The 22,806-nt window shown below is 41.6% G+C and overlaps 1 protein-coding gene and 1 non-coding gene across 4 annotated transcripts in view; both read right to left on the bottom strand.

Annotated features, from left to right (window-relative positions):
• LIMA1 (LIM domain and actin binding 1) overlaps positions 1-22,806 on the bottom strand; it is a 107,355-nt gene that overhangs the window by 68,608 nt on the left and 15,941 nt on the right. For 2 of the 3 annotated variants that reach the window (XM_008951216.5, XM_034935896.3), the window contains exons 2-4: positions 9,698-9,828; positions 8,681-8,728; positions 4,270-4,411 (exon numbers count right to left, since the gene is read on the bottom strand). In XM_008951216.5, coding sequence (XP_008949464.2) covers positions 4,270-4,411; positions 8,681-8,728; positions 9,698-9,728 — 221 coding nt within the window. In that variant the 5' untranslated portion in view covers positions 9,729-9,828. The remainder of the gene's footprint in view (positions 1-4,269; positions 4,412-8,680; positions 8,729-9,697; positions 9,829-22,806) is intronic. The other variant, XM_024931094.4, reaches the window with a different exon arrangement.
• Positions 11,870-11,978, bottom strand: LOC112436737 (U6 spliceosomal RNA). Its single transcript, XR_003025442.1, has one exon. It is a non-coding gene; the product is annotated as a U6 spliceosomal RNA (small nuclear RNA).

The following is a 22,806-nucleotide window of genomic DNA, read 5'->3' as shown; positions in this document are numbered from 1 at the left end:
GTGAGCCATCGCGCCCAGCCATTTTTTTGTATTTTTAGTAGAGATGGGGTTTCACTATGTTGGGCAGGCTTGTCTTGAACTCCTGACCTTAAATGATCCAACTGCCATGGCCTCCAAAAGTGCTGAGATTACAGGCATGAGCCAGCGTGCCCAGCCAAAATAGTATGTGTTTCTATCAAGGGTCTAGCATGGTGCCTGGCACACTGATTGTAATTAATGGGTTCAGGATTGACAGTTTTGCAATCCTTTCAGCCTTCATGGAGAAAAGACAGTGAACCCAGTATACCGTGAGAAGGACCTGTGAGATCCCTCTGCACTTTCTCTCTGCAAGATTAAGAAGACCCTAAAGATGAAGCCTTTTCCAACCTCTTAACTCTCCTTAATGCTACTATAGGACCCAAATCCTAATGAGAACTGGCTGGGCTGGACAATGACAGAATAGAGTGGTGAGAAAGGCACTGGGGAAGAGGTGAGAGCCTCACTGAAGTGACTGAGCTGGGCAAGGAAGAAAGTGAGGCCAGGAAGGGGACTGACATCCAGGGCTGGGTGTCCTGGTGAGGTCAAAACACAGGGTCACTGGGAATAAGAGTTAAACAAGTGGAAAAACAGAAGGCTGCAATCAAACAGTAGGTTCTCCAAATGCACCATTTCAGAGAAGGATTCTGAGTGATGATAGGTTGAGACGGGAGGCAGAGGCATGGGAGACAACATGCAGGTTGCAGAAACAGGGAAGATCAAGAAATTATGAGTCCAGGTTGGGCACAGTGGTTCACACCTGTAATCCCAGCACTTTGCGAGGCTGAGGCAGGAGGATCGCTTGAATCCAGGAGTTCAAGACCAGCCTGGGCAACATAGTGAGACGCTGTCTTTACAAAAATAAAAAATTAGACGGGCATGGTGGTGCATGCCTGTGGTCCCAGCTACTTGGGAGGCTGAGGCAGGAGGACTGCTTGAGCCTGGGAGGTCGAGTCTGCAGTGAACCATAATTGCACCACTGCACTCTAGCCTGGGCGACAGAGTATGACCCTGTCTCAAAAAAAAAAAAAAAAAAAAAAAAAGAGAGAGAAAAAGAAAAGAAATTATGAGCCCAAAGTATCAGACAGGTCACTGATGTGGACCCAGTGATTCTTCAATGAGGACACCATTGGTGCCAATGGCCCTGGGGGACATTTAGACACATGTGTTAGAATCTTGTTGGGTTTTCTCCCCTATCACTTTTTTTTTTCTTTTTTGGTTGTCACAATGTCATGGGTTCATTTAGAGGAGGGCATGATGATGAATATCCTGCATGGGGAAGATCTGCCTTACCCCAAATGCTATAGCACCCCCAGTGAGAAACACTAAAAAAAAAAATGATGCTAGAAGCCAGCGTCCCCTGGAGGCTGGCACGCCACTGCAATGAAGGGGAGGATAACAGTGCATTATAGTTAGATGTGAGCCTGAAAGCACATGTCTAGAACTTCAGAAGCAGGCATGAGAAACAATGAATGGGAAACAGTATTGGAGATATAGAAGAGTACCAACCCTGGCCCCCAAAATATTTCAGGGAAGCATGTGCAGAAGGAGCAGGCAGCCAGGCTGGGCGTGGTGGCTCACGCCTGTAATCCCAGCACTTTGGGAGGTCGAGGTGGGCAGATCATGAGGTCAGGAGTTCAAGACCAGCCTGACCAATATGATGAAATCCCATCTCTACTAAAAATACAAAAATTAGCCGGGCATGGTGACATGTGCCTGTAATCCCAGCTACTCGGGAGGCTGAGGCAGGAGAATCGCTTGAACCCAGGAGGCGGAGGTTGCAGTGAGCTGAGATTGCACTATTGCACTCCAGTCTGGGCGACAGAGTGAGACTCCATCTCAAAAAAAAAAAAAAAAAAAAAAAAGAAAGAGCAGGCAGCCACTGCTCAAACACAGAATGCATGTCATGCATGTCAAGGGAAAGCCAAGTTTAGTTAAAGACAGGTAGGGCTAAGGAGGGTGAAAAGGGTAAGAACGTGGAGAAGTTTCTGTGCAGGACAGGGAGTTTCCAAGTCCCATAATCACATCTCAACACCATCTGATATCCTTCCCTTTCTCTCTATTCCTGTTCCCCCTTGACCCCCAACAGCTTTCACTTGGGTTCCCAAGAGAGCCTCATAAATTGTCTCCATGTTACCAATCTCTCACCTTTCTAATATAGCTTTACACTGTTGCCAGAAGGCTTTTTCTAAAATACCGGTCTGATCATGTCACTCTCCCCACATGAAAACCAATTGCGTTCCCTGGTTTTCTTACTAAATCCTAACCTTAGCAGAGCATCCGAGGTCTTCCATCTGGCCCTAAATGAATTACACCAGTTCCTTCTCCCTTTTGTATTTTTCCATGGCAGACTGCTTGCTTTCCTATTCCCTTTATTCGTGTTCGGCTTCCATAATCCTTTGCTTCAATCTCCTATCTTAGACTCGACTCATTCCACTTCAAGCTCACTGCTTTGACTCCACAAGTCCATCCCTTCCACTACCAGTGCTTCTTAAACTTCCCTGAAGGTAAAAATTACCTGGGATACTTGTTAAAAACATAATTTCCTGGACTCTATCCACACATACTGAATCAGAATATAGGATGATTTTAAAACATGTCCAGGCCAGGCACAGTGGTGTGTGCCTATAGTCCCAGCTACTCAGAAGGCTGAGGTGGGAGGATTGCTTGAGCCCAGGAGTTTGAGGCTGCACTGAGCTGTGTGGTCACACCACTGCACTCCAGCCTGGGTGACAGAGTGAAACCCTGTCTCAACATTTTTTTTTTAATTAAAAAAATTTAAAATGTCCAAAAAATTCTGACATTCCTCCTATCAGAGAAGGTGGAGTCAAATTGCCCTTCCCCGAAATGAGTCAGCTTTAGTGACTCACTTCTAATGAAGTGAATGTGGTAAAAGTGATACTGTATGACTTCCGAGGCTAGGTCATAAAAGGCAACACAACTTTGAACTCCCCCTTTTCTTCCCTCCTTCCCTCTGTCTCTGGATGATTGCCCTGGGAACTGAGCCACCAAGCCAAACAGCCACATGGAATGGCCATGTGTAGGTGTTCCTACCATGGCCCCAGCTGAGATCCCAGATGACAGCATCAACCGCCTGACTTGTGAGTAAGCCAGCCTTTTGATGATTACAGCTCCCAGCCTTTGGGCCACCCTGGCTGATGCTAAGTAGAGCAGAGATCCTGCCCAAACTGGAGATTCAAAAGCAAAATAAATGCTGGAATTATTATTATTTATTATTATTATTATTATTATTATTATTTAAGACAGAGTCTCGCTCTGTTGCCCAGGCTGTAGTGCAGTGGCACGATTTCAGCTTACTGCAACCTCCGCCTCCTGGGTTCAAGCAATTCTCCTGCCTCAGCCTCCTGAGCAGCTGGGACTACAGTACAGGCATGTGCCACCACGCTCGATTAATATTTGTATTTTTAGTAAAGACAGGGTTTCACCATGTTGGCCAGGCTGATCTTGAACTCCTGACCTCAAGTGATCCACCCACCTCGGCCTCCCAAAGTGCTGGGATCACAGGCATGAGCCACCGCGCCTGACCGGATGTGTTCTAATAAAGTTTTATTTACTAATCAGCAGCCAGTGGGCTGTAGTGTGCCTGTGTAGGTTACACTTTTCAGCAGAACTTCGTGCAATGATGAAATGTTTCTGTGCTGTTCAATACGACAGTCACCAACAACAAGTAGTTACTGAGCACTTGAAAAGTGATAAATGCAGCTGGTAAACATTTAAAACTAAATTTTAAATGTTATTTAATTTTAATTAACTTAAACTGAAATAGCCACCTATATAGTGGCTACCACATTGGAAAGTGCAGGTATAGAGAGTGCTTAACGCACCATTCAACCAAATCAAAACTCGCCTCAAAACTCATCTCAACCAGAAAGCCTTCCTGATGAGCTCCTGTCCGTGATACTCTGTCTCTTATTCTGTACCTAATCCTCATTCCTATTCATTTTAGACTTGCTGATATTTTGCTTTATAATTATTTCATAATTATCTTTTTTAAAATAATTTTTGTGTCTATAACTGTTTCTTCCACAAACTAAACAAAAAGTCAAAGAATAGAATGTATCTTCTGATTATTACCCTCCTCCTCCTTCTCCACAGTGCCTCATATAGTGTTTAAAATCCACGAGGCGCCCAATAAAATTATTTTACATTATGTACTTCCTTCACCAATTTCCCTGACAGGTGGCAATGTGTGCTCCAGACAGATGGTCCTTTTGGACCAGGATCAGCACTTACTTGGAGAATATTTCCACAATAGCCGATGACTTGTTCTTGTTGACAAGAGAAAGTTCTTTGGCTGTTACCCTCAATGATAGTGAGGTCCATTGCCGTCTATTAAATGGAGATGATTCCATCTTGTCTACAGACACTGAAATACCTATGCAATAAAGAAAGTCAGAACATTAGACACAGAAGAGGATTCTCCAACATCCAAGGATTGGCAGTGGTGTGGTAGAGCCCTAAACTTGCAGACCACATTCCTCCACTGTTCTCCCCCAAACTGTGTAACCTTGGTCAAATGATCCAATATCTTTGGGTTGTGGTTTCTTATAAAAGGAGGCTACACCAGATGACCTTTAAGGTCCCTTCCAGTTCCATTTTATGACTGACCCCACTGTGCAAACATCAATTGGCCTTTCCCTGAACTGAAGTCTGTTCCAAAGTCACATTTGGAGTGAAATGTTTCCCTCTTCTGAATTACATCCCAGGGGAGGTACAGTCAGAATCTCAGTAGAGCCAGGTCCAAATTAGTTTCTACCTACATTCAAGTTTCTTTTGGCTGCCCTCTCTCCCCAAGCTCTGCAGCACTGGCCACTCAGTGCCAGGGAGAGAGCTGGGGGCGCAGCGTGGTGTAATAGGAAGAGCAGGGCTTTAAGGTGAGACAGACTTCGGGGAAATCCTAACTTTGTTACCTTGAACATATTATGTAATATTTTCCATTTCACTTTCTTCAGCTAAAAAATAAGGATAATATCTATCTTTAGGAGGTTTTGATATAGATTTAAGGAGATAATATATTTAAAATACTGGGTATATTACAGTAGTATTAAGAGCATTTTAAGTATAATTATTATCATTGACTCTTGTTATAATTCTCATTTTAAAGCCTTTATCAAGGAGAAGTATAACGTACTTTAAGTTCAGGAGACAAACCCTATTTTCTAACATCCCTTTCAGCCAAAGAATACATAAAGCCATACCCTTGATATCACCTAGTCCCTACCCATTAATGTGGATCGTTTGGTTATTTTGCCCCACTAATTACCAAAGGAAAGGAGTTCCAACCTTTGTCCAGAAGACGAGAGATTAGAAATGAGTCAACAGTTTCCTTATTTGAAGAGTGAAAAATATAAAGTACCACTTTGTTTCTGATCCAGGAGTCTTGAAAACTAAAAAAAAAATAATAATAAAGTACTGCTAATTCACAGCTTACCAGAAGTAAAAGAAAAATAAAGTACTACTTGCAGCTCTTGGCAACCGAAGAGCATAACTGATCTGGTTGAATGTATGGTTCATCAGGTACTGCTTTCAATAACCTTGACAGCTGTAGAACACAGAGAGTATTTAAATCCAGCAACTCAAGCTGCCATTTCACATTAAAAGTCCTGGGTCAGGCTGGGCATGGTGGCTCACGCCTGTAATCTCAACACTTTGGGAGGCCGAGGTGGGTGGATCACTTGAGGTCTGAGGTCAGGAGTTTAGGACCAGCCTGACCAACATGGTGAAATCCTGTCTCTACTGAAAACACAAAATTAGCCGGGAGTGGTAGCGCATGCCTATAATCCCAGCGACTTGGGAGGCTGAGGCAGGAAAATTGCTTGAGGCAGAGGTTGCAGGGAACCGAGATCACACCATTGCACTCCAGCCCAGGCAACAAGGGCGAAACTCCGTTTCAAAAAAAAGGTCCTGGGTCAGACATGGTGGTTCATACCTGTAATCCCAGCACTTTGGGAGGATAGCTTGAGGCCAGGAGTTTGAGACCAGCCTGGGTAACATAGCAAGACTCCCTCTTCTCTACAAAAAATTAAAAATTAGCTGGGCGTGGTGGCACACACCTATAGTCCTAGCTACTAGGCCCAGGAGTTGGAGGCTACAATGAGCTATGAATTGCGCCACTGGACTCCAGCCTGGGTGACAGACCAAGATGTTCTCAAAAAAAAAAAAAAAAGTCCCGTGATGCAGAATAAGCAATGGACAATTCTAAAAGACCACACTACTACTGTTCCACATGTAATATTTGTTCTTCCAATGAAATCCTTGTCAGAAAATAATACTAGTTTTGTTAATATGTTTTAATCCTCATGTTGGAAGGCATAGTATGCCCTTTAATGGTAAGGAGCTCTGGGTTAGAGACAGATAAGTCTAAGTGGGAATGTTGGCCTCATCGCTTAATGAAAAGTTTCCCTAAAACTTGGATTTCTCATCCATAATAATAGCATTTACTTCACAGTATTCTTATGAGAAATAAATAAGATAAAGAAGAAAAGACCCTGATACAGAATAAGTAAGCAATAAAAGTTACTGTTTAGTGTTTTTAATGTTTTCTTTTCTTCCTGAACAAAATAATCGTAATTCTATACATGTACTTTGCAATAAACTGGAATGTACCAAATAATACATGACACCTATTTGTCTATCTGGTATTAAACTGGCAGACTCACCAAACAATGCCAGCCCCTTCTCTAAGATGAAAAAGACACAGAAGCAACAAACATTTCAGCTAACCTTAACTATATGAAACTATCATAGTTTTTTTAAAACTCTGTAAGGCAAGTTAAGGAAATGCTAATGAATGCTTTAAGATATTATTTGGTAGAAATATACTACCAATATAGTTGTGGGTATAAATACTGTCAGTTCTTCCATAAAGATCAACTCTGGATCAAAGGGGAAAAAAAATATACAAGATACATTTGCAGGCCAGGCACGGTGGCTCACATCTGCAATCCCAGCACTCTGGGAGGCCGAGGCAGGCAGATCACTTGAGGTCAGGTGTCCGAGACCAGCCCGACCAACATGGTGAAACCCAGACTTTACTAAAAATACAAAAATTAGCCAGGTGTGGTGGTACACCCCTGTAATCCCAACTACTTGAGAGGCTGAGGCAGGAGAATCACTTGAACCCTGGAGGCAGAGGATGCAGTGAGCTGAGATCATGCCACTGCACTCCAGCCTGGGTGACAGAGTGAATGAGACTCCACCTCAAAAAAAAAAAAAAAAAGGTATGTTTCTAAAAAAGGAAAAGGATTTATTATTTGAGATACCGAGCATGATAAAGAAAAAAAAGGTTAACTCCCAAGTCTAAGTCCGTGGTTTTGATTACTCCCAGCCAGAAAGTTAAGAAAAGTCAGAACATCTATTTTGGTATACAGCTAGGAGAGGCACACAGTTCTTAGAGTTCTTACACTCAGGGAATGAGATGACTCTCACCCTGACCACACTTGTCTTCACAGAAGCATAATGTTATTTCTTAGCAATGTGATTAGTACCTATGAAACAGATAAAGGTGAGAATCAATACATGATTTTTGATAGACTCTGGTACCAGGTTATTGAATAACTACTTCCTATGAGATGTAGGGAGATGTCCCTGCCTGAATGGTGTACATAATCTACTGTGCTTGCTGACACACACACAAATATTTATAGTACAAGACAGAATGTGGTTAGAGGCTATGCGTGGTGTAGGAATACAAGACCTGATTTTCTGGCTTTGTGAGAGGGAAAGGAAAAGATATCAGATGACTTGGGACTTAAAGAACGGGCAGAATTTCATCAAAGTGAAGGCAGGAGGAGGAAGGAGGAGAATAGCATTAGCACCTTTGGGGAGTGAGTTAAACTCTAGGTTCAAGAGAAGTTGAAGATAGACAAGACTTGGCCAGGTGTGGTGGCTCACGCCTATAATCCCAGCACTTTGGGAGGCTGAGGCAGGCGGATCACCTGAGGTCAGGAGTTCGAGACCAGCCTGCCCAAGATGGCCAAACCCCATCTCTACTAAAAATACAAAAAATTAGCTGGGCGTGGTGGCACGCGCCTGTAATCCCAGCTGCTCGGAAGGCTGAGGCAAGAGACTCTCTTGAACCTGGGAGGCGGAGGTTGCAGTGAGCCAAGATTGCAACACTGTACTCCAGCCTGGGTGACAAGAGCGAAACTCTGTCTCAAAAAAAAAAAAAAAAAAAAAAGACATAATGGGGCCTGACTGGGAAGAAAACCATGCTAAGGAGTTTGGACCATATTTCAATAGTGGGAAGAAGTAACCCATGAGTGATCGGAGATTAGGTCTAATCTTAATGTGCTATTTACTTAGCACATGCATGGTTTTTATAACAAAAAAAGTTTCTGATCCTCAATATCCACACCTGTAAGATAAGATCTCTGTAATGGATTAACCACAGTCTCTCTGGTGGAACACAGAAAGTTTCTGAAAAAGCATGTAACATGACTAACATCATATTTTAAAATATTATTCAGCAGTAGTGTGCAACTTGCTAAGAGGGAAAAAGACTGGAGTCTAAATTACTAGTCAAGAAGATCCTGAAACTAAGTGAGAGGTAATCAAGGTTTAAATTCGTAAATTAACTAGGGTAGGTGGAAATGGAAAAGTGGGAAGAGAGAAATTGACAGTTCTTAGAATAAAATGAACTTACGGTAAAAGAGAATCAAAGCTGGCATCATCAAACCCGAATGATGGAAGGCTGTTGATTCCATTAACAGAGACAGTAAATATAGAAAGAAGAGGGAAAATGATGAGTGTTGATTTACACATGTTGAGACCTACATGTCAGCAGGAGAAATCCAAATTATATACAATAGGAAACTACAAATTCAAAGCTAAAGTTAGAAATCCGACTCTTGGAAGATTTTAAGACACTAACTTTATGCTTTGCATATATCTCAATCCTCACAATCATTCTACAGGATTGGTTTTATTGTCTTATATTTATGGTAACAAAATTGAGATTCAGACATATTAACTTTACAAAGATCACTTAGCTATAAAGTAGCAGAGCTGGGATTCAAACGCATATTCTGTTTGATTCCAAAGTCCATTTTCTTTCAACTACAATTAATGAAGAATGATTAAAACCGCCACTTTTAGCCAATGTAGAAAACCAGCTAGAAAAATCCCTGAACCACCTAGCTGAAAACCCATACAAATTATTTTTCAGTAAGAGAATAGTGGTGAGTATCTTCCCAGAGTGGTGAATATCAGAGATAATCATTCCTGCTTTCAGGGAAACTTAAAAGTTATCCTGGGCCCACTTGGAATACCCTCCATTGTAGTAACTGGCTTTCATTGGCCTGCATTAAAGGTGTGGTACTGGGGCCAGCATGGTGGCTCACGCCTGTAATCCCAGCACTTTGGGAGACTGAGGCAGGCGGATCACCTGAGGTCAGGAGTTCCGGACCCAGTCTGGCCAATGTAGCAAAATCCTGTCTTTACTAAACATACAAAAAATTAGCCAGGCATGGTGGCAGGCGCCTGTAATCCCAGCTACTTGGGAGGCTGAGGCAGGACAACTGCTTGAACCCAGGAAGCAGAGGTTGCAGTGAGTCGAGATCATGCCATTGCACTCCAGCCTGGGCGACAGAGCGAGACTCTGTCTCAAAAAAAAAAAAAAAAAAAGAAAAAAAAAAAAGAAAGGTATATTATCTCTCCTCACCCACACAGTCTCTCTCAGATATGAGTTCCATTTTCAGACTTTCAGACTCCAAAACCCATTCTCTTCAGTCATATGCATTCTACTACCACATGAACTGTGAAGGAAGAACTGCTGGATTGGAAGACAGTTGGCTGCAAGAGTTAAAGGAAACATATAACAAAAATAAACACAGATTTTTAGCTTCAGAGACTAGAAGGATCGTTGCATGACAAATAAATGGTATACATGGAAAGGGGAACAGTTTGCTGAGAAGGAAGATGCCTTCAGTTTCAGATACAAATGGCAGATTTTTTTCATTAAGAAAGTAGCTTGGAAATCAAGTAACCAAATCCCCTTTTTTACAGTGAGGAAACTGAGATGCATAAAGCTCCAATCATTTTCCAAAGTCACCAGCTGGTTAGTATTAGAGCTAGAGTTCTAACTCCCAGGATCAATGTTCTTTTATCAAACCAGGTAGCTTGAGATGGGCCACTAAACTGTCCTAGGGTAAGCTGTAGCTTGGAGATAAAGATCTCTCGAACAAAGGTCCTTGAAAAGTTGAAGAGTGACTCACTGGGAAATCTGCCCCAGGTATCTGCTTCCTCAAGCTGTTGCTTATGGTGAGGCCGGTAACTGCTCCAAGAAACCTATTCTAATAAATTCATTTACAGACTCTCCTGACCAAGGAAACTGTCTCTCAGAAACCAGGCTTGGACAAAAACAGCCGGGCGCGGTGGCTTATGCCTGTAATCCCAGCACTCTGGGAGGCTTAGGTGAGTGGATCACTTAAGTTCAGGAGTTCGAGGCCAGCCTGGCCAACATGGTAAAACCCTGTCTCTACTAAAAATACAAAAATTAGCCAGGCGTGGTGGTGCATGCCTGTAATTCCAGCTACTCGGGAGGGTGAGGCAGAAGAAAAATTGTGTCACTGCACTCCAGCCTGGGCAACAGCACAAGACTCTGTCTCAAAACAAAACCAAAAAAAAAAAAAAAAAAAAAAAAAAACCACCAAACCAAACCAAACCAAAAAATAAATGAGCTGGCCCTGCAACCAGCCCTCCCCAAGCCACTAATAAAATCCTGTTCTTATATATCCGATCTCAGTGGCCTCCTCTCTTTTTTTTCTCCTGAGACGGTTACTTATTCAAGCTGTATGGCTTCCTGAACATAGCCTCAAAAAATTAGAACAAAGTAAAAACTACAAACTCACTTATGAAGAAAAAATGGACCACATGTAGTGGCTCATGCCTGTAATCCCAGCACTTTGGGAGGCCGAGGCAGGCAGATCACATGAGCTCAGGAGTTTGAGACCAGCCTGGGCAACATGGTGAAACCCTGTCTCTACAAAAAAAAAATACAGAAAACTATCTGGCCATGGTGGTGTGTCTGTAGTCCCAGCTACTCAAGAGGCTGAGGTGGGTCACTTGAGCCTAGAGGTTAAGGTTGCAGTGAGCCGTGATCACACCACTGTATTCAACCTGGACTATAGAGCCAGACCCTGTCAAAAAAAAAAGAAAAGAAAAGAAAAGAAAAAAAAAGTAAAGAAAAGAAAGAAAAGTAAAGGAAAGAAAGAAAAGAAAAACATTATTTTTAAGAAATAGATTGTAGAGTTTTAGTTTTTCTACCAACCTCTCTTCCCAATTTGAATGTCATCAGGTAAAAGGGAGCAATTAAAAGAAAAAAAAAAAAACTAAAAAACTTCAAGATGCAAAGGGAATTTTAAATAAAAGCAACATGAAATACATTGCTACATAATGTTTTTTCAGAAAATTACATTTCTAAATTTATATTTCTGTACAAAAATAGTGACTAAATTCACATTCTTGAACATTTTTTGGAAGTTAATAGTTATTTATTTTTTTTTTGAGATGGAGTCTCACTCTGTCGCCCAGGCTAGAGTGCAGTGGCGCAATCTCGGCTCACTGCAACCTCCGCCTCCCAGGTTCAAGCAATTGTCCTGCCTCAGCCTCCTGGGTAGCTGTGATTACAGGCATGTGCCACCACACTCGGCTAATTTTTTTTTGTATTTTTAGTAGAGATGGGGTTTCACCATGTTGGTCAGGCTGGTCTTGAACTCCTGACCTCATGATCCGCCCGCCTCGGCCTTCCAAAGTGCTGGGATTACAGGCGTGAGCCACCGCGCCTGGCTGGAAGTTAATAGTTCTTTAACCTTTTTTTTAAAAAACTTTTTTTTTAAACATGGACTGCTTCACAAATTTGTGTGTTAACCTCACACAGGGACCATGCTAATCTTCTCTGTATCATTTCAACTTTAGTATATGTATGACTGAAGTGAGCACTCACCTTTTATTCTGAAACAATTTCATACATAAGAGTTGCAAAAACAGTACAAGAGTTCCCATATACATTTCACTAGCTTTATCTTATATTACCATAGTACAATTAGCAAAACTAAGAAATGAGCACTGGTACAATACTATTAACTATAGACTTTATTGAAATTCCACCAGTTTTTTAATTAACGTCTTATTTCTGTTTCAGGATCATACACTGCATTTAGTTGTCGTGTCTTCCTAAGTCTCCCCCAATCTATGACAGTTACTCTGCTTTTCCTTGTCTTTCATGACCTTGATATTGTTGAAAGTATTGGTCAGATATTATGTAGAATGTTCCTCAATTTGGGTTTCTTGGTTTCTCCAATAAAATAGAATCAAGACTCCTTGGAGAAGTGGTTGATTCCAGAGCTGGGGAAGGGCAAATACAAGATCAGCCTGGAACATCTTGCAATACTCAAAAGACAAAACAAAAAAAAGTTTTTTAAAAAAACATGATATTTTCTCAGATTAGATTGAGATTATAAATGTTTGAAAGGAATAATCCAGAGTTGATGTTCCCTTCACAGTGCATCATATCAGAGGGTACATGATGTTGATGTGATGTCTTATTACTCACGACATTAGCCTTGATCACATGGTTAATGTAGTATATCAGGTTTCTCCTCTGTAAAGTTATTATTTGTTTTCCCTTTGTAATTCATAAATATATGAGGGAAACTTTGACTCTGTTTCTCCTTAAACTTTTTCCCATTAATTTTAGCATTCATGGGTGTGTCTTGCTTATGGCAATTATTACTGGTATTCTAATGGTGATTTTCTGTTACTCTCATCCTTTCTACATTTATTAATTGAAATTCTTCTATAACGAAGATTTGTTCTCCCTCATTTATTCAACCATTTACTTAGAAGATTTTACATTACTTAGAACCATTTACATAGAGATGAAGTCTCCCTATGTTGTCCAGGCTGGTCTCAAATTCCTGAGCTCAGATGATGTTGAAGGCCGAAAGAGTGACGGTCGTGATCAACTCATTATACCACTGGAGGCTATATGAGTAAACAGCAAACTGTTCTCATGAATGCAGAATGTTGGCAAACTGACAAATTGCATCTGCCACCCAGAAGGAATGCTGAGGGCAGTCACACCAGCAGTGTTTCTTGTGATTAGGCATAATTGATACCTGTTAACAGTAATATGAACCTGTGATCAATTAAACAGCTGACCAATCGTTACCTCCTCCTCCCTGCTCTTTCTACCCAATAAATATGAAGGGCTGTGGAAGCTCAGTGGGCTGCCTTTGCTCACTAGAAGCAGGGAACTCTCTTTTTCTTCCTCTGACCCCTTCCTTTAAAATAGTTACTTTTAAGTTTTCATTTCTGCTTTCCACACCCTTAGTTCGGTCTTATAATGATGGTCTCAAGTAGTAACAGTAGTAACTGTCATAGTGATGGTCTCAAGTAGTAACCTTGGCAGTATGCCACAAGATGATCTTCCTGCTTCGGCCCCCCAAAGTGCTAGGATTACAGGCATGAGCCACCATGTCCAGCCCAACCATTTATTTATATTAGGATGGTTTCATAGATAGTTATTTTATTCCCTGTATTATAATCCAATACTATCCTTATTTTATTGCTTAAATTGTTCCAGCTCTTGGAGTTTTTGGCTTGGCTCCAGTGTTCTCTCAACTTGCCCTGTTTTTTGTTTGTTTTGTTTTTAGCACTTCCTTACTTTCTAGCACTGCAAGATGTTCCAGGCTCGTCTTGTATTTACCATGCCTCAGCCCTGGAATCAACTATTTCCCCAAGGAGCCCTGTTTTCTTTTATGGGAGAAGTTAACATCTGGGCACTACTAGTTATGCTCATTGCCACTGAGATGTCACTGCTTCTAGGCGTCTTAGTGGACAAAACCAAGAATTATATGTATGTATACTGGCCCATGTATATACACTGCTTTTTGTGTGTGTGTGTGTGTGTGACAGAATCCACTGTCACCCAGGCTGGACTGCAGTGGTGCAATCACAGCTCACTGCAGCCTACCTCCTGAGCACAAATGATCCTCCCACCTCAGCCTGCCAAGTAGCTGGGACTAGACACATGCCACCGCGCCTGGCTAATATTTTAAATTTTTTTGTAGAGACAGAGTCTCCCCATATTGTCCAGGCTGGTGTCAAACTCCTGGGCCTAAGTGATCCTCACGCCTCAGCCTCCCAAAGTGCTGGGATTATAGGTGTGAGCCACTGTGCCTGGCCTATACGCACACATTTCTTTATTTAGCTCTATATCTACCTATACTTTTTTTTTTTTTTTTTTTTTTTCTGAGATGGAGTCTCGCTCTGTCACCAGGCTGGAGTGCAGTGGTGCGATCTCGGCTCACTGCAACCTCTGCCTCCCGGGTTCAAGACACTCTCCTGCCTCAGCCTTCTGAGTAGCTGGGACTGCAGACATGCGCCACCACACCCGAGTAATTTTTGTATTTTTAGTAGAGACAGGGTTTCACTGTGTTGGCCAGGATGGTCTCGATCTCTTGACCTCGTGATCTGCCCACCTCGGCCCCCCAAAGTGCTGGGATTACAGGTGTGAGTCACCGCGCCCAGCCCTATAAAAATTTTATAAACTATAAATTCATACTGATATTTCTGACTCCAATCCAGCATCACAAGGTTCATTCTAGTATTCCCTCTTGGCTTATTTATAACTTCTTTCTCTGATAGTAAAAAGCCTAACCCCACAGAACTTTGATTTCTGAAAAGAGATCTAGAATCTCTAAAATTATGCCATAACCAGCTTCTCCCCCCATGATACACCGTATATTTTTTTCACTCCATTTGAAATGTTATCCCGTACTCAACCTATTCACCTTAAAAGACTCAAGTGAAAGTACACACATAGCCCTTTTCCAAACTGCCCTAGCCCTATTCCTAATCAGCATAAGTCAATCCCCCCTGCCTTATAATAATTTCATAATTCCTACTCAATAGCAAGATATTTGAAGTCAGAGGACAGATCTACTTTGCCTTTTAACCTTCTGACATCTAGTATTTAATACATTGCTTTCTAAATAGAAAGAACTCTATAAATACGCCTTCCATAAAATTACACATAGCTTTAAGTTTTATCTGAAACACAATTAGTACAGAAACTGAATGCTTATCCTGCAGTCCCAAGACTAGTTATGAGGAAGCATATATTTTTCAGAACTGTGAATTACCCAGTAATTTTAGCTTATTCAAACTCTCATATAAATTCACAATATAAAAAAATGGAACCACTAAATAACATCAAATGTTATACATAACAAGCTCACTACTCTATTATTCAGAAACATGATGATAGACAAGTCTGCAGGCATGTTAGAATAATCACTGCTACTGTTCTTGGAAGAGCTTCAGGTATGTGTAGAAACATGAATCTAGACAATAGGACAATTGTAACATTGACCAAATTCCCAGGGGTCAACAAGAATGTAAATGTTTACATCAGGACAGACTCACTTCAATAATATTTGATCTCTTTATCTCCTTTTAAAGGATATTTTGTGCCTTCAAAAACACTAAGACCCAGAGCAAAAGCAACAAAAATGAGGCTGTGTAATTGAGAATAAATTCCACTTTTCTCTTTTCTTGCAGAATCCTCTTTTCCTACCTCCACTCTTACTCCCAGGAATCAATAAAGAGTCAGTCTCTCTCCCTTCTCTGAGCAAGCTCACTTACTCTCAACTCATCAAAAGTCACTTATTCCACATGATTCCCAAAGCTGGATCCTAAGGCCTAACTTTCCTGGCTTCCACTCCTAGAGTTTCTTTTTTTTTTTTTTTTGTAGACAGAGTTTCACTCTTGTTGCCCACGCTGGAGTGCAATGTCGCAATCTTGGCTCACTGCAACTTCCGCCTCCTGGGTTCAAGTGATTCTCCTGCCTCAGCCTTCCGAGTAGCTGGGATTACAGGTGCTCACCACCATACCTGGCTAAGTTTTTGTATTTTTAGTAGAGACGAGGTTTCACCATGTTGGCCAGGCTGGTCTCGAACTCCTGACCTCTAGTGAGCCACCCGCCTCGGCCTCCCAAAGTGCTGGGATTAGAGGTGTGAGCCACCACGCCCAGCCCAGTCCTAGAATTTCTACTCCATGCTGGATAGTTTCATATGTCCAATATGCAACATAACATAACCCAAATCATATGTATTATCCTTTCTTTAACCTCTACTCTTCAAATTAAGTTCATTTAATTACAAATCATTTTTCTCCAAAGAATTGGTATATGAATTTTTGTTTCTATCAAATAAAATAACACATAACATAGTATAACAAAATGTACACAAAGTTTGAAGTTAAAAGGAGAACTTACAGGTTCTCACTGGGCCTCTAATTGTGGTGACATGTGCAAATTTCTTTACTTCTCTGAGGCATATACCATTACCTACCCTAGCTAGTCAAAAATTCTATATAAAATGCCTAACACAGGGACACATTTTGGAAAGAAAATAGCAAGAGGCTAAGGGCATGGGGCATGGATTAGAATCTAGCTATTGAGATCTCTCACCACGAACACTAGCTGAGTGATCTTGGGCAAGTTATTAAACTCTGAGTTTCCTCATCTATAAATTGAGGATAAAAGAAACTCCTTCACTGCGGCAAGAATTAAACAAGTTTTTAAGTGTCAAGTATGTACAACTCTACCTAGCACCCAATAAGAGCTTAAGAAGTCATTTATTGGCCGGGCGCAGTGGTTCACGCCTGTAATCCCAACACTTTGGGAGGCCGAGGTGGGCGGTTCACGAGGTTAGGAGATCAAGACCATCCTGGCTAACATGGTGAAACCCCAACTCTACTAAAAATAAAAAAAAATTAGCCGGGTGTGATGGCGGGCGCCTGTGGTCCCAGCTACCCGGGAGGCTGAGGCAGGATAATGGTGTGAACCCGGGAGGCGGAGCTTGCAGTGAGCCGAGATCGCGCCACTGCACTCTAGCCTGGGCGACAGAGCGAGACTCCGTCTCAAAAAAAAAAAAAAAGGAAGTCATTTATTTACTTATTTACTTATCAATAAATGCTATTTTACCCCTCTCCCTGCTTTGTCTTTTGCTTTTCTGACATCTAGTATATCGCTTTTTCTTTCTTTTCTTTTCTTTTTTTTTTTTTGAGATAGAGTCTCGCTCTGTCGCCTAGGCTGGAGGGCAGCGGCGTGATCTCGGCTCACTGCAAGCTCCGCCTCCCGGGTTCACGTCATTCTCCTGCCTCACTCAGCCTCCCGAGTAGCTGGGACTACAGGTGCCCACCACCACGCCCAGCTAATTTTTTGTATTTTTCAGTAGAGATGGGTTTCACCGTGTTAGCCAGGATGGTCTCCATCTCCTGACCTTGTGATCTGCCCACCACGACCTCCCCAAGTGCTGGGATTACAGGCGTGATAGTGTATTGCTTTCTAAGTAGAAGGAACTCTATAAATGCAGCTTGAATAAAATTGGACAAACTTTGCACATATGGATTTTGCACAAGCTTTTCCTCACATCTTTAGGTATGCTCAAGTTATTTCTTGATGCAAGCCATTCTCTGAGCACACTACTCCCCCCAAGGACACTGCTACCCTCTGTCTGAAAATGCTTGAGCCTCCCTGGCCTTCTGCTATGGGTCCCAGCTTGGGTGACACTTTGTTCCAGATGCCTTCCCTGACCCCTCAAGCTTGGGCTAAAAGGTTCCCTGTAAGTTCTCAAAGTATTAGACCTATCCCTACCTGATCAGATGGTAATTTTTTTTCTGAGACAAGGTCTCACTCTTATCTCCCAGGCTGGAGCGCAGTGGTGTGATCATAATTATTGCAGCCTTGAACTCCTGGGCTCAAGCGATCCTCCCAGCTCAACCTCCCAAAGTGCTGGGATTACAGGTGTGAGTCACTGTGTCTGGCTCACACTGTAATTTTTAAAAATCACACTGTATTTTAACTTGCAGAACAGTGCCTGACACATGGGGGGCACTCAAGTATTTGTTAATGAAGAGAGGGATCCCAGGCATTTGAAATAATTTTTTGGATTCAGCTATTTTTAGAGACTAGTGTTTTTGGGGAAAAGAAATCAAACAATAGAGTAGGTTGTTTATGTTTATTCCAAAATAAATCATTCCAAGGTATGGGAAACCAGTGGAGATAGCCATCAAAAAAATGGTCTCCAGTATTCTACTAAGGTAGAATAAAACTGAAACCCATCAATATTGTTTTAGTTAACTCCTTCTACTGAGATAATTTAGGTGTTTTCTTATAAATGCTAACGAATTACTATTTGGCTCTACAGGTAACAAAGCCAAATAGTAATTTTAGAAACCAAAAGGAAGATGAGAAATAAAGGGGGAAAAACACTTAATTCAGTTGGTCACAAATTTGAGTGTACATAGAATCACTTAGGAAACTTGTATACAATACTGATTTTTCAGGTCCCATCCCATGATTCTGATTCATTAGGTCTGGAGAAGGGCTCAAAAAACCCACATTTTAATAAGAAGAACGTTGAAGCAACTCTAGTGTCAGAGGTTCCCTCATCAAATGCTGGAAAACACTGAATTAAAGGGTTTAAGGCTGGGCACAGTGGCTCATGCCTGTAATCTTAGCACTTTGGGAGGCTGAGGAGACAGGACCACTTAAGGACAGAAGTTCCAGACCAGCCTAGGCAATATAGTGAGACCTGTTCTCTGCCAAAAAATAAAATAAAGTAAAATAAAATAAAATAAAAATTAACTGGGCATGGTGGTGCATGCCTGTGATCCTTGCTACTTGGCTGAAACAGGAGGATCACTTGAGCCCAGGAGATCGAGGCTGCAGTGGGCCATGATCACACCATTGCACTCCAGCCTGGGCAACAGAGCAAGACTCTGACTCAAAAATAAGTAAGTAAAGGGTTTAAGACCTACATGTATTCTAGGAAAAATGGAAAGACAGCAACATAAAATATTTTTTATATTGCCCACTTCAATTTCATGTTGCCATTCAAATTTGACAGTGTAAGGAAAATGGCTGCTCTTTAAAAGTACACTGAGGTTTGGACAAAAAGGAATCTGAGACACTGCACTGATTAATTCAATCTGCCTAATTTGATGCCCATCATCTAGGTTCACCTAGTACTTCTCTGTCCAGATGGCACAAAATCATTGTGTTAAAACAATGACTCATGATAATAAAATTGAGTTATTCTCATTCTTTTTTTTCCTCTAGCCAGGTTTGTTGCTGAATTTAAAATGCTGCTTGAGAAAGATAAGAAGGTTAAAAAATAGAAACTATTTTATTTTTATCTACTGAATAAGAGGGCAACTATAATTTACTGAGAGGTCAAAGTTAAAACAGGGAGCCAACAGGCTTGTGCTCTCATCTTGAATCTGCCACTAATTAGTGGTATGGCCATGAACAAGCCACTTCTCTGGGTCCTCTTTCTTCTTGTGCAAAATGAAGGGGTTAAAATAGCCTAGTGTTTTTCTAGCTGCAGGTCACAATTAGTGAGTTGTAAAAGCAACTTGAGCGATCAGAACCAACATGTTTGTTTTGATGAAAAAGAACAGAATGCAATCGAAAATGTCAAAGTGCATCAGACATAGTATAGGTAGATTTTTTTTTAAGTTTTTGTTTCAGTTATTTGTATGTGTATAAACTGAGTAGGAATGTAAAATATTTCTTATTGTGGGGTATAGTTAAAATATAGTTTGACAAGTGTTAGCGAGGACGTGGAGAAACTGGAACCGTTATACACTGCTGGTGGGAATGTAAAATGGTGCAGCCACTTTGGAAAACAGTCTGGTGGTTCCTCAAAAGATTATAAACACAGAGTTACCATGGGATCCAGCAATTCCATTCCTCTGTGTGTGTGTGTCTGTATATATATATACTCTCAAGAGAAATGAAAACACATGTCCACACAGAACTTGTACACAAATGTTCGTCAACTGATGAAAGGATGAACAAAATGTGGTATACCCATACAAGGGAATATTATTCGGCTATAAAGAGTAATGTAGTGCTGACACATGCTACAACATGGATGAACCTTGAAAATATTAAGCTAAGTGACAGGAGCCAGCCACAAAAGACCATTTACTGTATGATTACATTTATATGAAAGGTCCAGAACAGGAAAATCTATAGAGACAGAAAAAGAATTAGTGGTTGCCTGGGACTGGCAGTAGGAAGACAAGGAATTGACTGCTGATGGGTATGAGTTTTCTCTGGAAGGTGATAAAATGTTGTAAAATTGATTATGGTGATGGCTGCACAACTGTGTGACCATATTAAAACCGCTGAACTGAGCATTTTAAATAGGTGAATTGTATGGTATATAATTTTTCAATAAAACTTTATAATTTTTAAATGATGGCTTGAAAATCATTAGACTAGATAACAGATGATCACTGAGGTCCCTGAGAATTCTCATGTGGCCCCCCCAGGGCTCACCTTGCCCACCCTTACCCCATGACCCTCTGGAGGCAGGACAGTAGAATGGAAATACCAGCTGGTTCCAATTCCCATTCTAGTGTTACCAGATGCATGGCAACCTCTCTGTACTTTACTTTCCTTCTATGTAAAAGGAAGATGATAAATCTGCCTTACGGGGTTGTTTTAAACTAAAGGAGACAATAAATGTAAAACAGTGCCCAGCACATTGCTTGAGGTCAGAGGCAGATCTTGTCAGTCTTCGCATGCTTCAGAGTCTAAGCCACATTCAATAAACATTATTCTAAAGGTTCAGATACTAGAACTCCTATTTAGGTTTAGCTTACTTTATGTGTCATATTGACTTAACAAGGTTTAGATCAATAAGGCTGTGATTAAAAATAATTCCTGGCCAGTCACAGTGGCTCACACCTGTAATCCTAACACTTCGGGAGGCTGAGGTGGGAGGATCACTTGAGTCCAGAGTTCAAGATCAGCCTGGGCATGATGGTGAGACTCCATCTCTAAAAAAAATTTTAATAATTAGCCGGGTGTGGTGGTGGGTGCCTGTGGTTCCAGCTACTTGACAGGCTGAAGTGGGAAGATTGCCTGAGCCTAGGAGATTGAGGCTGCAGTGAGCTGTGATGGTGTCACTGCATTCCAGCCTGGGCAACAGAGTGAGACCCATCTCAAAAAAAAAAAAAAAAAATCAAAAATGTTACATTTGCTTCAGCTGTTTGACTTTTTAGCTTGAAAATTGCTGTCATTATTTAAAACATGGCTGGCCAGGGCGGTGGCTCATGCCTGTAATCCCAGCACTTTGGGAGGCCAAGGTGGGCAGATCACCTGAGGTCAGGAGTTCGAGACCAGTCTGACCAACATGGAGAAACCCCATCTCTACTAAAAATACAAAATTAGCTGGGCGTGGTGGCGCATGCCTGTAATCCCAGCTACTTGGGAGGCTGAGGCAGGAGAATTTCTTGAACCAGGAAGGTGGAGGTTGCGGTGAGCCAAGATCACACCATTGCACTCCAGCCTGGGCAACAAGAACAAAATTCCATCTCAAAAAAAAAAAAAAAAATTGCTCATCACTATATAATGGAAGTAGTAACATTAGTTGAAGAGAAATGAAGTCATGAGGTAGGTACCATCAGGATGCCTATTTTACAGATGAGAAAACTGAGGCACAGAGAAATTGATAAATACAAACATGTTTTAGAAATACAATGGTTTCATGTTAATGTGCTGTTCAGCAATTATTTATTTCCTCTTGAACATCCCACCTCAGGGCATACAGATCTATCTCAATCTTTCAGTACCTCATAATATTTCATTCTGTAATAGTTTAAAACCTATTTAACAAGGCCCCTGTGGATGAACATGTAGGTTGCTTTTGCTTCTTCACTGTTATGAATAAGAATGGAACGAACATGCTTGTACTATTGCCTACCTGGGGTGGGGTGCATCTATGGCATAAATTCCTAGGAGGAGCATTTCCAGTTTAAAAGGCCTATGCATTAAATTTTTAAATAGATATTCTGAGATTTCCCTCAAAAAAGTCACATCCATTTATATTTGAATCTTTCTCCACATTCTTGTCAGTAATAAGCATTATTTTTATTTTTTCCAATCTGATAGGAGATGTGTGAAAATGGTACATTATTGTTTTAGTTTTCACTCCTTTAATCATGAGTGAGGTTGAGCATATTTTCAAATATGTGTTGGCCACTCAATACATTTACTTTTTTTTTATTCTGAGACAGAGTCTCACTCTGTCACCCAGGCTGGAGTGCAGTGGCCTGATCTTGGCTCACTGCAGCCTCTGCCTCCTGGGTTCCAGTGATTCTCCTGCCTTAGCCTCCTGAGTAGCTGGGATTACAGGGGCGTGCCACCACGCCCAGCTAATTTTTTTATTTTTATTATTATTTTTTGAGACGGAGTCTAGCTCTGCCGCCCAGGCTGGAGTGCAGTGGCGCAATCTCGGCTCACTGCAAGCTCCGTCTCCCAGGTTCACGCCATTCTTCTGCCTCAGCCTCCCGAGTAGCTGGGACTACAGGCATCCCCCACAATGTCCGGCTAATTTTATATGTATTTTTAGTAGAGATGGGGTTTCACCGTGTTAGCCAGGATGGTCTCGATCTGCTGACCTCGTGATCCACCTGCCTTGGCCTCCCAAAGTGCTGGGATTACAGACGTGAGCCACCGCACCCGGTCACACCCAGCTAATTTTTGTATTTTTTTTTAGAGATAGGGTTTCACCATGTTGGCCAGGCTGGTCTCAAACTCCTGACCTCAGATGATCCACCTTCCTTGGCCTCCCAAAGTGCTGGGATTACAGGTGTGAATCACCGTGCCCCCTGGCCACATTTACTTTTTTTTTTTTGAGACAGAGTCTCGCTCTGTCGCCAGGCTGGAATGCAGTGGTGCAATTTTGG

The sequence above is a fragment of the Pan paniscus genome, chromosome 10 (genome assembly GCF_029289425.2).
Source record: "Pan paniscus chromosome 10, NHGRI_mPanPan1-v2.0_pri, whole genome shotgun sequence".
NCBI lineage: Eukaryota > Metazoa > Chordata > Mammalia > Primates > Hominidae > Pan > Pan paniscus.
This window is presented reverse-complemented; position numbering and strand designations above follow the sequence as displayed.